Here is a 16,342-nt window from a genome sequence, read left to right on the forward strand (position 1 = left end):
AATTGACTCAGAGTGACCTTTTGTGAACAGTATCTGACATTTTGACCTAGATGGTGGAAATGAAAGGCAAAAAGCAGTGAATAGTATTGACCTGCCAACCTCAACGGGTGGACTTGCTCTTAGGTAGTCGAGTGGTTAAATTCAACCACCGTTATTAATTAAGGATTAAAATATTAATTTGAGAGGTTCTATTCATACCTTTAAAATTGGCATTTGAAACTCTCCACTTACTAGACCTCCAATTTACTTTTACAAATAATCAACATGCTATCTGCACCTCCCTAATTTTTCCACAATGCCCCTCGTCCAATAAAACTCAATAAATGATGCATAATTTATGAATTGGTGAATAGGTCATCGAGTGTATACCAATTTAATTGCTCAATTACTGAATTGAGCTTATGAACATTGATGTGACCACTAAAACATGTATACGTGATTGCAAGTGTTCAGAATCAGAAGCAAATAGAAGATTTTAAGGAATTGTTTGTTGAATGTATGGAATCAAAGTTAATAGCTACAAGGCATGACTCACAAAAGATATATTCCCATCCACCATAAAATATTGATCTAGCTTTCCCGTGGAAGCCGTCACAAACCACACGAGGTCATAACTCTTATTGCCACTAAAATTGAGGATTAAAATATTAGTTTTTACATATTTATCGAAATTACAAAAAATATATAAAAAATATGATGGATATATCCGAATTTTGTTTTTTTTTTTATTGGGGGAGGTTAGCGTTAGTTAGCAACACACGCACCCTTGAAGGATACCCCAACAGAGCTGGAGTAATCTCTCTAACGTGGGACTTAGCAACAGGCCCAACTGCCACCACTGGCCACTAGGTGTAGGAGAGGGGGCTCGAACCCGCGTGTGGGGGTTCCACACCTGGAGTCTCTACCACCCCACCATAACCTGGTGGTTTATCCGAAATATTTTATAAAATAATTTTTTTTAAAGAGTTAATTTATTGAATTTACATAAACTAGATATGAATGTCAACTTCATCTATTTTCAAAAAGAGACTCTAGGTGGTTAAAAAGTCGCTCGCTGATCTACGAAAAAACAATAATTAGACCAAGACATATGACCTATATAGTACGAATTGTAGTGATGAACATGATAGTCCTATTATCTCTTTGAAGCTGTCGACTGTTTCCCCTATATTGTACAAATTCCAGATAATATTTGTTAGATTTGTCTTGAGGGTATTTCTCCTCACCTGGATTCTCTTTGAGAGAATTACTTCTCACCCATATTTTCCTCGAGGGGATTACTCCTCACCCAGATTCGTCTTGAGGAGATTTCTCCTCACTCAGTTTCGCCTTGAGGGAATTACTCCTCATTCATATTCGCCTCACACAGATTCACCTTAAGGGAATTACTTCTCACCTAGATTCTCTTTGAGAAGATTTCTCCTCACCCAGAGGAGACTTGGCCTCACCTAAATCCGCTTTGAGAGATTTCACCTCGAGGCATTTTTCCCAAACAGGTTGCGCTGCCTCTCTATTAGGTCATTTCCTGACTAGAAACCGTTCTTACAATTTTATATCCTCACATAACCTTAATATTCCATAATGTATGTTTCTAACTTTCTATATGAATAACTGAGTAACTTTTTTATTTTTTGTTTCTCTCGTCAGATTTTACAGATATTTCTTCATTTTATGGGTTCTAAATATCTTACACATCAATGATATTTGATAATATTGGAGAAATTTCATAAAACGAAAACGGTACAATTTGGAAAGGAAACAACTACAGGTTGGGCTTGTGGTGTTATAGTTATTCTTCCCCTAACGTCTTTATAGTGATGAGGCCGAAGAATGCTTCTAAGGCAATGCTAGCACCACCACTTACTCACGGCAATGGAGAGTTGAAGTTATTCCTTGCTCCTCTCTTTTTTGAACATGATTCCTTGCTCCTCTTTCATTTCACTTCTTGTTCAATTGTTCCGGTTTTATTTCTGAAGGAATAGATTATTCTTTACTTATTCCGTTTTCATTTTATGCCTCTCAATGGTACAATAACTCCAGAATAACTTCTAAAAACTCAAAGGTAGTACATGTTTACAAAAAAAAACCCAATCGCATCACAAGGATTTCCGTAAATGAATGAAATTTACATTAACAAGTTTACCCTTGAACTCCACTAGTTTTGTAGGTGATACAAATTGCTAAATGCATGCGGCATGTGATTGTTCATCATTAATTTGGTAAAAATGTTATCAAGAAATAAAATAATACCTAACTACTTGTTATCCAGTTTGTACTTTGTAAGACATAGGAGTATTGACTGCAAGGCTCATTCAAGACCACTCATAAAGGGAGCCTGGGAGGAAGAAAAATATCTAGTGCCAATATTTTAGTTGACTGATACCGGACTAGAGGTTGTCTCTCAGCCATTTTAAAGCACCATTTGCAACAGACCTGAAAATTCCAAAAACTTTACGGGTCAACTGCAGTGCACATAGTGAATACATTGAATAGCGAAGATAAAAGCAAAAATGATACAGAACTATGCATCCAATGAACATAATGAAAACAAAATACCATCACAACTGACAAGATCTCGTGTCAATCAAAGGCTATAGCCTATGCATGTGTATGTATATCCTAGACTTTTAACATAACAGCTCCAGGAAATTGGTAAGCAACGGATTTTCTCCCTTGGAATAGATTTACAATTTACACTCGGTAATTGATGACTAAATTAGGAGTATATGACAGATGAGTGAGTGAGGAGTCTTACCCCGCAAAGTCTTTTAACTTCTTCCATGGGTCACTTTGATCATCTTCTTCCACTGTTTCATCTGCAATTGTTCCCACATCACTTTGGTTATTTGCTGCAGAATGAATGGACAAATTCAAGTCAGATAAAGCCATACACCTAATCTGAAAGAAAAGTTCTGACATGCATATCATCCATATCCATTCACCCTCAGTTTCAAAATTCAAATATGTCCACCAAGGGACTTGAAGATCTCTCAAGATGAGTGTGCACAGATATGCACAAACAGAGAGCACATCCTCGAATGATAAAAGTGAGCACGTACCAACTGGCTGGGACTTGGGTCGAGTACGTGATCGGCTGGCGGTAGCATTACTGAGTAAAGCAAGTTCTTCAAGCAATTCACGTTCCTTGACACTAAACGAAAAGAAAATCTGTGGGGTTAAATTCCAACAATAATGTCCATTGTTTACAGCTTACAGCATTACAAGCCTACATTTCTCTCCTCCCTCTACTCCCCCCCTCCTCTCCCTCTCTGAGTACTTATTTGTAATTTTCTGCACAGCACGACCAAGTATGCAGGTGAGCAGACACCCCAGCCTTTCAACAGTTTTATTCTGTCTTTGTTTGTCCTTTTTTTTTTTCAAGGTTTAAGTATTGCAGTGTTTTTGGAAGCTACTACCATATATTCTGTATGTTTCCAAGTCTCAACAAAGTAGTGCTGTTTAATTGAAATTTATCTTTCAAGCATGTTAGTGTCTTTTACTTTCATAAGGATGTTCTAACGCTTGCACAGTTTACATGGCTCTACAGAGCATACGCCAAAAATATACTTGACATACGTAATAGACTTACAGTGAACTGAACTGAGATATGAACAGGGGAAGGTAAATGAAGAAGTGACCATGTCAGCTACCATATACAATATGACATACCTGGTACGATTCGGTATGGCTACTTTAATTGTAAACACATGGTCACCACGAATTGATGGCTTGTTCAGCTTTGGTACTCCTTTTTTGGTCAGGACTAGAATGTCACCTGGTTGGGTGCCCGGTGGAATTTGTAGTGTTGTTAATCCTTCCACTGTTTTAACCTGTTTACATGCCAGAACCTCCATCAATTGGTCATGCTAAATATACGAGTGAGGAAGAGGGGTTAAAAAAAGGGACCAAAATAAACATGGTAAGTACTACAACAGATCCATAGTCAAGTTGGTCCAGAAAAATAATTTCAGCTTCTGAAAGCTCAGACAGATATGATAAACTATTTGGTCTTAAAAGTGTAGAAGCAAAATCGACAGGTGCAAAAATAGTGAAAGGAGTAATCACTTTATGTGAGCAGTAAGCCTCATGAACAAGGCTACCAAAAAATTGTTGATAAGATAATTTTAAACTATTCAAAAGAAAGAAAAAAAACAGAAAAAAGATCATTTTAATGATGGATAAAAATCTGAACAATAAAATGGGAGCATGAAATAATCCAATGAAAACTTTACCTGAACAACAGTTCCCAATATGGCGTCCAGATAGCTTATAGATACTGTTGAAGAGAGATTTATGCCATCTCTTCGAATTCCTTCTATTTCTTCAACATCAAGATATACATAAAGATCTCCAGGAGGGCCCCTGATGGAATAACAAAATCAACAAGTGATTCTAAACCATGAACCATAATATGTGGCATAAACACTGAAATTATACAACAGAATTACGGATATATTTCTTCTCTCAGAAAAAACTACTAACTATTCCATCTGAGGATTGAAAGCAAAATTACAAGCAACATGAAATCCTGGATGCTGAAATTCGTAAGGGTATGAAATCCGCTACACTATGAATTGGGCCACACAAGACTTAAATTGTCTTGACTGTGCATATTCAACATGACAATACGTGAATAAGGTTAACTTTATAACATAACAAATTTCAGTAAGGCAACTTCAATAACAAAACAAATTTGCCACCTAGATGCAATCGTCAAATTTTTCCGCTCCAATGCAGTTTGTCTTTTGGATGAATGATGAGTTTATAAACTATGTAGTTGATTGAAGTTCCTCTAATATTTGCACAGCCATAGAATAAGAAATTGATGTAATATTCACTCAACGAAACAATAAGAAATTAATCCATATTCATGGAACCAAAGAATTCTATGTAAAGGGATGTCCAATTGTAAATACCAAAGTCTAATAAATACCAAAGATTAAAATATTGGATATGATTAGACATATCGGCACTCAAACCTAAGAATATAGCGACAGATACATCTAAGATATATCAATACTGAAGAGAATCTGTCGGGGAGAGAAGAAACATATTCACTTGGGGGAAAAGAAAAATAGATATCAGCATTTGTTTAAAGCTTGGTAATTACTACAGAGCCTTAGATAGTTAGATATACGAGAACACGTAGTCTATAATGGAAATATCATAGCTTAGACAAAAGAATCCAGTGACATGGAATTTTGTTCAATGATTTATCCAAACATAAGGGAAATTCGAACACCTACCCTCTCGGTCCAGCATCTCCCTCTCCAGCAACTCTGAGAATACTTCCCCTGCTAACACCAGGAGGAACTTTCACCTTGATACTTTTCTTAACACGAACACGTCCTTCTCCAGAGCAATTCCGACAGTATTCAGAAATAACTTCACCATCTCCACCACATTTCGGACATGCAGAAACCTAACATGAACAGAAAGACAACGTAAAACCACCATCCAATTATTTTTGCCCAGAAGATGAGGTACCAGTAATTTAGGAATCGTGTTTTTTAATCTACACAGAGTGAATCAGTCCCTAAGGCAAAGGAAAAGGGTAATGGCCTCATCTCTATGGTTGCAATATAAATTTCAAAGTAGCCCTAGCCGTAAATACTTGGAAAATGTACAAAAGCAGCATAGCATCATGAACAAATAGGAATCAATTAGCAAATCAGCTCCACCCAGAGTAATGATTGGCCATTATGTCATTTCTCACTACTTAAATCATTTTATGTTTGGCCTTCCCAGACAGCACCCTAAGTGATTATTCCACATTCATGTATTTACATGTAAATTCTTCTTATCCACTTGGCGCCATCTAAGGCAACCATTTGTGCCTTCTCATGTCATGTCATGTCAGGTTGTAAAACCCTTATCCAATTTTGATTGCGTTGCATGCCTGAGAAAATATAAGAACAAAGTATAGTTTACGACTTTGTTGCACAACCATTACATTTTATTTTGGGTCAAAATTAATTGTCTTACATAACGTTCGTTGATTTAGCATCAGCATTTTACAGACTCTGACCATGCCAACCACCCAACAAAAGACTACAACGATCTTAGGAAAACAAAGCTCTAGCATAAAATACAATTCCATGATTGACTTGGTGGCAGTACATTGGCAACCATAACCTATGCCATTATACATCAGGAAGAATTTGACGTACGGCAAATGCTTTAAACCACTTCTACTGTTTCTCCTACTGATTCCTTGGACATACATATAAATTGATCCCAACAAGATACAGACAAAAAAAGGACACAAAAGGTCAAAAGCCTCGTACACACACTAAAAGCTGGTATTGTACTTTCATATCCTCCTCAGAAATTTGCAATTTACATTTCAAGGATTGATATCCTAGTGCTGATTGAAGAAAATGTTAGTCTAAATCAACCAAAAGAATATCGACTTCCTCACCAAAGAATATGAGAAGATTATAGGTCAACTTTATAATTGAATAACCAAAAGATATTGAAAGCACTCCAAGAGTATCAACAATTGAGATACTGTTAAGGTGCGTTCAGTATGACACCGGACACATTTCTAAACCACAGGCAATAAACAAGCTAAAAGACCGGGAAATAGAATGTGGAAACTATACCATATGCACTTGTCTCATTACATGTTCAGGTCTGTTTGGGCATGCTTTTGAAACGCCTAAAAGCGCTTGTCAAATTTCACAAGAACGTTTTTCTAACAGGAAGCTCAAAACACTTTTTAAGTGGTTCTAAAAGTCACCCAAGTCACATTATTTTTTTTTTCCGCAATTATTTTATTTATAAATATTTATTTTTATTAAATTTAAAGCAGTTTTGGGTCTCCAAAAATCAATCCCAAACAGCCCAAAGTTTTCTTTAGAATTTGTTCGTTAGCCAACAGTACTTACTTTTTCATTTTTCAGAATATATGTAAATGTACTTCTCAAACGAAAGAAACAATAAAAATAAATATCAACACAGACAGAGAAACCAGAAACCCAAAGTTACCTGAGAAAACAAGCCAAAAGGTGTCTGCTCTGTTCTCATAACTTGACCCCTCCCACCACAAGTAGAACATATCCTCCTTTTGGAGCCTACTTTTGCCCCACTCCCAGCGCAAACTTCACATGTTTCCAGATGGGAAAGTTCAAATTCTTTTTCCACTCCAAATATAGCCTCAGAAAATTCTAAAGTGATGTCATAACTGAACATATGCGGATCAGGAGTCAACTATGAAGTCGTCCATGGTATATTCATTTTGTATCACAACAATTACTGAACAATAGGAGAAGAAAGGCATTTCTAAGACACAGAAAGGTAGTGAAAAGAACAAGTAGCAGTGAGGCGCTAATATTCTTTATCAATCTGTTGTCATATTCACAAGGCATCCTGGAGGTTATCAAACAGGTTAAATGAAGGACTTCAAAAATCATGTGCTATGACTATTGCAAACAACTCAAACCCCGCCTAAGCAACCCAAGATAAAGAACTTGATAGATATTTAAATTAAAGTAATCTTTTCTGGCAATCAATCAATTTCAAACTGCTCTGTATAAAATTTTTACTCAGCCTATGTTTTCCTGGAGAACAAATCACTAATCAGGTATCCCCAAACAGCCCTTCCAATTTAGACTCATTTTTAACAAGGGGTTTGACATTTTAGAAAAATGAGGAAAAAAAATATTTAATAGCAGCAATTGTATTTGAACTAAAATTAGAATCGCCATAACATCTCATTGTCAAGAAGAAGGGCCACCTAAACTCAAATTATACAATTTCTCTATCATTCATGCAACAATGAATGATGTTAATCAAGAACCAATGACTGTTGTCTGCAACATTATGACTCACCGTATATCTTCACCCTTAGTAACAGTACTGCGACGACGTGTTTCAAAACGAGTATCCATATCAGGGAAAGGATTGCTTGACCCAAAAAATGTCTCAAATAAATCGAAAGGATTAGTCTGCACAAAAACAAAACTAAATTGTGTAAGTTTTAAACATATAATATGCATCATTAAGCAACTGGCTATGGAAACCATTTACAACTCTATAGTTGCTTATACAGGTCTATTCCAGTACCAAATAATAATATACTGTAAGCCCTGTCAAAAATAAGAACAACATTGCATTTAACTAAATTAAACATTCATCAGATAACTCGGATTAACAATTGGAGAACAAGTAGAGATAGGTTTTCGAGATTAAGAGAAATTAACATATCCATGAGAAACTAGGATATCAACATAGAGACTGGGAGAGCATTCTCTTCCATGGATTACAGGTAAGCAACATTTGCTAAAAGTATATATACACAATCTACAGGCCCTTCAAGAGAAGTACTGAAAATAACAAGAACAATAACCAATAAATCAACCCAAATGTAAACTTGGGCACACATTTCACAAACAAAGCAACTGTCCAAAAATAGCATATATACTCTAAACAATTTTTCTACGGAGAATGCTTACTTTTTGAAATAATTCTGCTCTATAGAGAATATTGCACAGACACTGGCATATAGTCTATAGCTTTTCAAATAACACTGTTATAGTGTACAAATGTTGCCGAGGAAGTAGCATATACCGTAAATATTAAATAAGGCTAATAGTGAAAAAAAAAAAATTGATTCACTAATCGTGACGGAACTTGGAGCGAAGTGGGCTCTCATGTGCAAAGACCAAAAGGTATATATGTGTTGTGCAAGTCTGTGTATAGTTATTGTGCTTGCTTAAATCCTGAGATAAAGACAGAATCATCAAATTGAGGCCAGATTGTCTCAGAACATATTCAACAATAGAAAGGAAAAAAAAAAAAAAAATCTGAACCCAAGTCCACTACCGTATAGGTTGAAGATCCCCCACTCATCGTGCTCTTAACTCCAGCTTCACCATATTGATCATATAAAGCCCGCTTCTTATCATCTGATAGCACCTGACAGTGTTGTACTTCAGAATTCAAAAGACAATATCATAAATTTGAAATGAAGAAATGAACAACATAATATACTTCATGGGAGAATATTAGAATTATATTCACTGCAGGGCGTAACTAACACCAGATCTAATGAGCGTATGAGACTAACTGAAAAACAAAAAGAGTTTATCATGTTTAAAGATTCATATGGAAGAAAAACCCAGAAATTGTTTATGTCAGGGATAGAGATGGAACAACAGCTTGAAAAAATGATGGGCAAAATGGCATATATGAAGATACAAATAACAGAGAGGAGATGGACTGTTTTCAACACTGCAGGCACAAACTCAATAGAATTTTGCTCAATGATTCATAATCTACTTAAGGTTATGCAGCCTATGCTTCCACTGCAGTTCTGGAAACAAAACTACTTATATGATAGAAAAGATCAACTTTGTACAAAATATAAACAGTGAACCATATCTAAAAAGAAAAAATGTTGGGCAACAAATTATAAAACAATTTGAAACACTAATGGTCAAAATAACGAACCAAACAAGTGAAATACAAGACCTAAAAGTGTGTAAGTTAAAAAAAAAAAAAATTAATAAAAATAAAAAATAAAAATATAGAAAAATTTCTGATGGAAATTTGATAATTTCTTTCCTGTATTTCAAACTTATATATGTTTTTTTTTCCTGCACTTACCTAGCTTATGTCAGTAGAACAAAATTAAAGAGAACTAGTACCACAAGTATACCCAACACAATGCAGTAATACACTTTCAATAAAACCCATCTTATAGTATTTAGTTCATCACTTCACGCCATAATCTTGAGATGCAACAAAATGTCTTTGATACAGATTACATAGAGGGGGAAAAAAACAAAAAAGAAATTAGCCACACCTCATATGCAGCACTAATCTCTTTAAATTTTTCAGTTGCTCCAGGTTGCTTGTTGACATCAGGGTGGAACTTGAGAGCACAATAATACACATAAGCGGTCAGAATTACATAAAAGAAACTCAGACCATCCACTAGTCCAGTTGTAAATATTGCGCCAAAAATATACTGAATACAGATAAACGATTAATTACTAATTATAATCACAACCACCAAAGAGCTCCTCTACCTCATGTATATCGAGTAAATGACAATGGCACTCAAATTCCCTCTAACACAAAAGTAGACCACTAACTGAGGATAGGCACAGTGAATCAAAGCGTAACTAATATCAAGCTTTTAGAATTAAAGTCCTGAAAGAGCTAGCGGAGTTTGCAGTAAGTTTGGTTGCTGAAAAATGCCTCAAACAACATATTAACAGTTGCATTCTATCAAAATTCGATGCCAAGAGTTAATTCACCAAAAGACTAAAAGATTCTTAGTAGTGTGGAAAATCAATCATGGTGGAATAGAAGAATTAGGTACCTGGCGAGCTAATCTCCGATAAGCGGTTTTGATTTCCTTGCTAGTGGCGGCTTTATTAACCCCGAGAGTGGCGTAGTAATCACCGGAAGCGGCGAACACCGTCCCAACGCGGCGTTTCCTACTCAACTTGTTCCACGGACGAGTAGTACAATTGAGTGAGGCGAAGCTCTTGCGGGACCCGCCGAGAGCAAAGGAAGAAGATGAAGACGAAGACGGCGACGGCGACGGCGGGAAGAGGAGGTGAGGAGAGGAAGGAGGGAGGAGAGAGAGGGCCGCGGCGGCCATCGGAGTGTGGGGAAATCAGTTGGAGGATTTGGTTGCGGTTAATGTAGCGTCCATTGCTTGGTGACTAGTAGAGAGAGAGAGAGAGCTGAGAGAGAGGTTTGGGGGTTTGGATGGAAGGGAGTGGTGGTGAAGTGGCAGGGCTTGGAATGCAAAGGATGTGTGGTCAATGCTGCGACTCCGTTTCAGGCACCCACGTTTTAAATTCAAGGCTTTTCTTTCGACACACGCCCTTTGGGCCTTGGGGCTCCCTTGGCGAGTCTGGGTTCGGGTCAGGGTTTTAGGGCAAGTCATGGCGAGATCCATTGGCGGATTGAGGCGAACCACCCCTTCAGAACAGTACCATCACGTCAGTCCAACACTTACATTCTGGTGGTCAATTAATTTGTACTCAATTGTGCATAACTATCGATAGATTTAAATCCAAGAATAGAGAATCATGAGACTAATAGACTAGTTTTATTTGCCTCACTATTTTTTTTCACCCTTGATTCTAAATCCGAGGATAATTAAACTCGACCAGGTGCGGAATCAACTGTCTTGTCTGTAGAATGATATGGACACCACCATGTTGGATAATGGTGCCATTCCATTACATAACCCAAAAGGCCAAAATTAAACCATTACTTCCAACATCATTAACGGGATGACTAATAAAATGAGTTGTAAAAATAAATTATAAAAGTAATATAATCCTCAAAGCAAAACATTAACAATGATTGGATAGATGATAAATTAGGTTTAGTACAAACAGAAGGATGAATAGATAACCAAAATTGGATTTCTGGATTTCTGTAGGAAAGTGATTATTCTAAGATTAGGATGACAGAAATTGTCCATACATTTGAACCAAAGAAATAAAGGAAAGGAATCATACACTAACACGGTAACCAAATTAGACAAAAAAAAACCACAACTTTTATTATTTTAGCATGTGTGCTTGTTCACTGTAAGCCTACGAGGATCAAAAGAATGCAAACAGCATTCTAAGGTCACAACGGCAGAGAGAAGTAGCTCAAGTATATCCATCTCCATAAGCACCCTGTTCTCATTTAACAAGCTAGACATATGTAAATACAAATTCAACAAATTCACCACTTCTGCAATTGATTTGACACATCCCGACTGACCTGAACTGAAACATAAACACAGTAAAGCAGCTTCGATTTACAAAAGCTGACGCATCGACAAACACAATGTGAACAGGGCTCACAACAGAACATATCTTGCTGACTCTACCAACAAAGCACATCTTAATTTTTGTTTATTTAATTAAAAGACATCAGGATGGAAACGTCCAGGCATGGAGTTGCCTTGCTGTGCCTGCTTCAGATGCATTGTCAAGGCATAGTTGTTGAGCTGCCACCAAACAACAAAAGACTAGTTAGCAAGCAAAAGAAAAAATAATGCCAACTTACACAAAGAAGAGAACATATTTAAGATTACTAAAGTAAACAACATACAAAAGCAATGTACTCAGCCAAATTTACAGTCAATCTGGATAGTGACCTCCATTGTTCATGTGAAATATGATTAAAATCCATTACCCTCATTAAAAAAATATTTTAAAAAAAAAATCTATTACCCTCATCAACCCAGTCTAATGACATGTCCATCCCTCTAGCTGAGGAAAATTTACCCTAGATAAAATTAATAAATTGCACAATTGGCTCATATTTTCTCCTTAATTTCTGCAATATCTTCTTAAAGCATTCAAGAAAAATGTATGTTTTCAGATCTTTTACTAAATCATCCAAACCGATAATTAAACAACTGTGAGCAGTAAGTGCAGATTCTGACCTCAAGTGTCCTCAACTGCTCCTGATATTGAGTTACTAACTGCTTCAGATGCTGGAATTCTTGGCTTCTGCCCTCATACTCTTTCTGACGTTCATGCTGGATAGACACAGCACGTTTGAGGACGGAATTGTCCCTTATCAGTCCTTCAATTTGTTCTTTCAGTAGCATATTCTCCTGATAATCATAAAACAATTATCACAAAAGCGTACTGGAATAAAGATAACCATTACAAAACTATTTGTGCCATCCCTCCTATTAGCATCCTATCTACGAAGATGTCTACCATTGGTTATTTAAATTTTTTTCCTGAAAAACCATCCGCTTCTTATCAGAAGCTAGATAGAGAACAATACCATTAATAACAGATAACCCAAAGTGGCATGTACAAGAACCATAAATATAAGACTCACCTTCTGAAAATTTTGGGCTGCCTCCGCACCAGCACGTGAACTGATGGATTTCTCTAAAACCTCTAGCACTTTTGCAGCACGTCCCCTAGCATCATCCACACTAGAGGCACTCATCATTTCCCTGACAAACAATTCAACCCATTCTGCACCATCTGCAGGCAAGTTGCTTGGAGCTGATGGGTTCTCAGAAGCAGCTGCAGCTTCCTCATCATTTAATACCCCTGACAAATTAGCAGGCATTTGAGTAATTGAAAAGACTCTAATCCCAACATTAACTATGCCTGAAGCATATTCCCCGAAAACAGAATAAAAGAGTATCATAATTGACAAAACAACATCCTTATTGTTACTAGCATATTTACTTTGATCAGATAATACAAGATTTAGGTGATAATGAGCAACTGTTTCAAAGAACAACTTGATATGCCTAATTCTGGCCATAAATCACAAAAATATGAAACATTATATATTATACATATAAGGGTGTGAAAAAAATAAATAAATAAAGAACAATGTTCACAGACAAACAGACAGACACCTATACAGTGTTCTCAGGATGAAAATTGAGTATCCCTATACTGAGACATCTAGCTGAAAAGCATACAACCAATTGAAAATGTATTAATTTAGGTGGTTTTTTTGTTCATGCCTAATGCTAATTCAATAGTTCAAAATCACAAACAAACAATTCATTCTATAACACCTTACAGGGTTGATTTCCAAAAGGATAAAAAAGGGAGGGGGCAGAAGGTCTTTCTTCAGCTACAACCATCATGAGTGCACTATTAGCAACTAAGAAACTCACTTGGTTCATTGAAGGCCACGAAACACATGACAGAAAAACAGGAGACAGTACTGGTTAAGTTTAGTAAACATATTGTGAGATGGATCCAAAAGAAACCGTGTTTTAGTATAGTTGCATGACTCAGACCATGACAGACCTTTTATACCAATCTGTATCCACAAGTAGCCATAAATTGAATCACAAACCTCATAAATGATCATTGAAGTCCTATCCAAGCTAACAAATGAAGAATTATGTACCAAATAATAATGGTAAAGTATATTCCTGTATGTTACTAAGCAAGGAAACCAAACATAGCCACAAAATAGAGACATTATACCTTTCTGTAAGGAAACCACAAAAAAAAATAACAAAGTATATTCCTGTATGTTACTAAGCAAGGAAACCAAACATAGCCACAAAATAGAGACATTATACCTTTCTGTAAAATATCATTCGGTTCTGCAGCAGGAACGGCATTTTCGTCCCCATATCCTATGTGAAGCTCATGCAGTCTCTTGATAGCAGCATCAATATCATTGCCACACTCTTCCAATGCTCGCTCAAGAATCTGAAAGATCGAATTTTCACAGCCAGCATCATTAACAATTTTTCCCAATAAATCAAGAAAATGTTCATTAAATCCATCCATTTGATCAAAATACTTCATTCGAAAAAGAAAAAAAAAAACCCGAACAATCTACTTGACCAATCACAGTAGATAGTTCTTGCATTACCGCGAAACATACAATAACAAATCATTTCCGAGAAATTAACCACAGGCAAGCAACATAAATCGAAAAATTTCAATCTCTCAACACCGAAAACAAACAATCGAAATTCAAAACCTTTCACAAAACCTAATCGAAACCCTATGTATGCATAGATTTATACAAATGATAAAAGAGAGACGGGGGATACCTGAGGGTCCATGTGAGGGAAGACGGAACGGAGCTGATCAATGAGATAAGGAGAAGAGAATCGAACGGGGGAGGTAGAAGAAGAGCAGCGGAGTCTCTTGGTTAACGGAGGCGACGGAGGAAGCTCTTCGAAGAAGGACCTCTTGCTTCCGCACACTGCCGCAGACATCCTTCAGGTTCTCTCAAGATTCCTGATTGCGGACGAATCGACCAGATTGATTGAATCCGATTGTTTCAGAGCGAGATATAATTAGGGTTTGGGATTTCCAGGATTTGGGGTTAGGTTTTCCTTTTGGTTTGGGTTATGGGGGAGCTTTTGTTCGATTTTATATGTATTTGGGTGGTGGTGGGGGACAGAGACGGTCGAGGAGACGGCAATGCACGCGCTCTGCGGGAGCGTTTATGGGAGTTTTGGCTTTTATGTTGGGGTTTGAATTTTCAACGATTTTTTTTTTTTGAAAAGTAATGATCGGGATTTGTTGGCGATTATAAGAAAATTTGGGAAAAAATAAAGAAAGACGTTAGGGTGTTGGAATTTTGAATACCTTCCTTATGAAGAAATCATCACATGCATTGTATATGGCCTAATTTTTCTGATATTTAGAAACTGAAAAAAAAAAAATTAATGTTGTTATCGAGAAAAATAACTCATGAAGTAGTTTAATTATTTTTTATCGCAAATATTGATACATCTTATTTTCTTAGAAATCGAGTACGTATTGAAATGAATTTGAAAAGGAGAAGACCTAGTAAATTAGGGAATTGGTTTCCCACGCTCGAGGATTATACTTGCTGCGATTAATATTTTATCTTTTTATATCAAGGTAACTTTTAAGTTAAAATTTATGAAAATAAGCATCTAGAAAAAGCTCTATTACAGTTTCTAGTAGAGAACAAAGGTGGCTTTGCACATCGAGTATTGAGATTTTAGGCTTACTCAGACCACCCCTATTACATTCATGTAATATCAAACCTTGAGCTGGGTTAGGGTCTCCTTCCGTATTTAGTAGTGTTTTCTTATCGGTGTTTCATGATTCTATCTAGGGACGTCACTTGGTTTGGTATCAAACTGACCGAATACCAACCGATGTTTTAGGTTTGGTAAACCAATTTTTTGGTCATCGAGACCAATAAAACCGAAATAAAAAATTACCGAAAAAGTTAGTTTGATTTTGGTAAATACCGAATTTACCGATTATCTAAATACACATACATGTATATTAAGAAGTAAACATAAAAACTTTGATAATACTATGAACATTTCTACGTATATTACATTAATAGTGCATGTATTTTAAGTAACCTGGTCAAAGATGGTTAAATAACCTAGTTTTATTGAAAATGTTTAAAACTTGATGTCATATGTACAAAAAAAAAAAAAAAAAAAAAAAACTATAATAAGTAGATGAATACAAAGTTTACGACTATAATATTGAAAAATCTAGTATTGTTCTTCTAATTTATATTACAGATAATTAGTTATTCTAAAGTTGGTAATATAAAAAACCGAAATACCAAATTTGATAGATATAATTAAAAACCAAAAAATTTAGTTGATAATTGTGTTTGGACCCAAAATGAACATTTTGGCCTGACAAGGCACGTCTTGGAGAAATTGAGCCAATATCAGTGGCTCAAGCTATATATTGTCGACAAGCTCGAAATATATATTTAGAGGCTAAATAAAGCCTACTATGGAAGTATGACAAGTCAACTTTAGCATATTTTCCTACTTCGGCTAGGAAAAACCGAGCTAGACAAGGAAGGAGGGGTGGCAGACTAACCAAATGAAATCGAAATGTGGTGAAACTTTCCA

At 36.2% G+C, this 16,342-nt stretch overlaps 2 protein-coding genes across 3 annotated transcripts; both read right to left on the bottom strand.

The window, feature by feature from the left end:
• Nucleotides 1–2,080: 2,080 nt before the first annotated feature.
• LOC133725086 (uncharacterized) lies at nt 2,081–10,788 on the bottom strand. 2 transcript variants are annotated; one of them, XM_062152191.1, is made up of 11 exons: nt 10,331–10,788; nt 9,809–9,877; nt 8,827–8,919; nt 7,834–7,949; nt 6,991–7,186; nt 5,247–5,422; nt 4,233–4,362; nt 3,670–3,830; nt 3,060–3,151; nt 2,756–2,816; nt 2,081–2,433 (listed from the first exon to the last, which is right to left on the bottom strand). In XM_062152191.1, the coding sequence occupies exons 1-11, from the start codon at nt 10,613–10,615 to the stop codon at nt 2,388–2,390; spliced, it is 1,425 nt and encodes a 474-aa protein (XP_062008175.1). In that variant the 5' UTR covers nt 10,616–10,788; the 3' UTR covers nt 2,081–2,387. The 2 variants fall into 2 exon arrangements, with proteins under 2 accessions (XP_062008175.1, XP_062008174.1); XM_062152190.1 differs by having other exon boundaries at nt 2,756–2,849; nt 10,331–10,787.
• A 719-nt stretch (nt 10,789–11,507) lies between these two features.
• Nucleotides 11,508–14,835, bottom strand: LOC133725088 (uncharacterized). The gene is made up of 5 exons (XM_062152192.1): nt 14,528–14,835; nt 14,045–14,177; nt 12,823–13,043; nt 12,413–12,586; nt 11,508–11,971 (listed from the first exon to the last, which is right to left on the bottom strand). The coding sequence occupies exons 1-5, from the start codon at nt 14,693–14,695 to the stop codon at nt 11,885–11,887; spliced, it is 783 nt and encodes a 260-aa protein (XP_062008176.1). The 5' UTR covers nt 14,696–14,835; the 3' UTR covers nt 11,508–11,884.
• Between the last annotated feature and the right edge of the window lie 1,507 nt (nt 14,836–16,342).

The sequence above is a fragment of the Rosa rugosa genome, chromosome 1 (genome assembly GCF_958449725.1).
Source record: "Rosa rugosa chromosome 1, drRosRugo1.1, whole genome shotgun sequence".
NCBI classification, from domain to species: domain Eukaryota; kingdom Viridiplantae; phylum Streptophyta; class Magnoliopsida; order Rosales; family Rosaceae; genus Rosa; species Rosa rugosa.

What these genes read in the sequence shown, in the direction of transcription:
- LOC133725086 (XM_062152190.1), bottom strand. Translation starts at nt 10,615, where the DNA reads ATGGCCGCCGCGGCCCTCTCTCTCCTCCCTCCTTCCTCTCCTCACCTC. An exon ending in TATTGGGAACTGTTGTTCAG is followed by an intron (nt 3,831 to 4,232) that starts GTAAAGTTTTCA and finishes GCATGTAAACAG; the next exon opens with GTTAAAACAGTGGAAGGATT. An exon ending in ACCCAAGTCCCAGCCAGTTG is followed by an intron (nt 2,850 to 3,059) that starts GTACGTGCTCAC and finishes TTCATTCTGCAG; the next exon opens with CAAATAACCAAAGTGATGTG.
- LOC133725088 (XM_062152192.1), bottom strand. Translation starts at nt 14,695, where the DNA reads ATGTCTGCGGCAGTGTGCGGAAGCAAGAGGTCCTTCTTCGAAGAGCTT. An exon ending in TCCCTCACATGGACCCTCAG is followed by an intron (nt 14,178 to 14,527) that starts GTATCCCCCGTC and finishes TCGATCTTTCAG; the next exon opens with ATTCTTGAGCGAGCATTGGA. An exon ending in CAGCCCAAAATTTTCAGAAG is followed by an intron (nt 12,587 to 12,822) that starts GTGAGTCTTATA and finishes TATGATTATCAG; the next exon opens with GAGAATATGCTACTGAAAGA.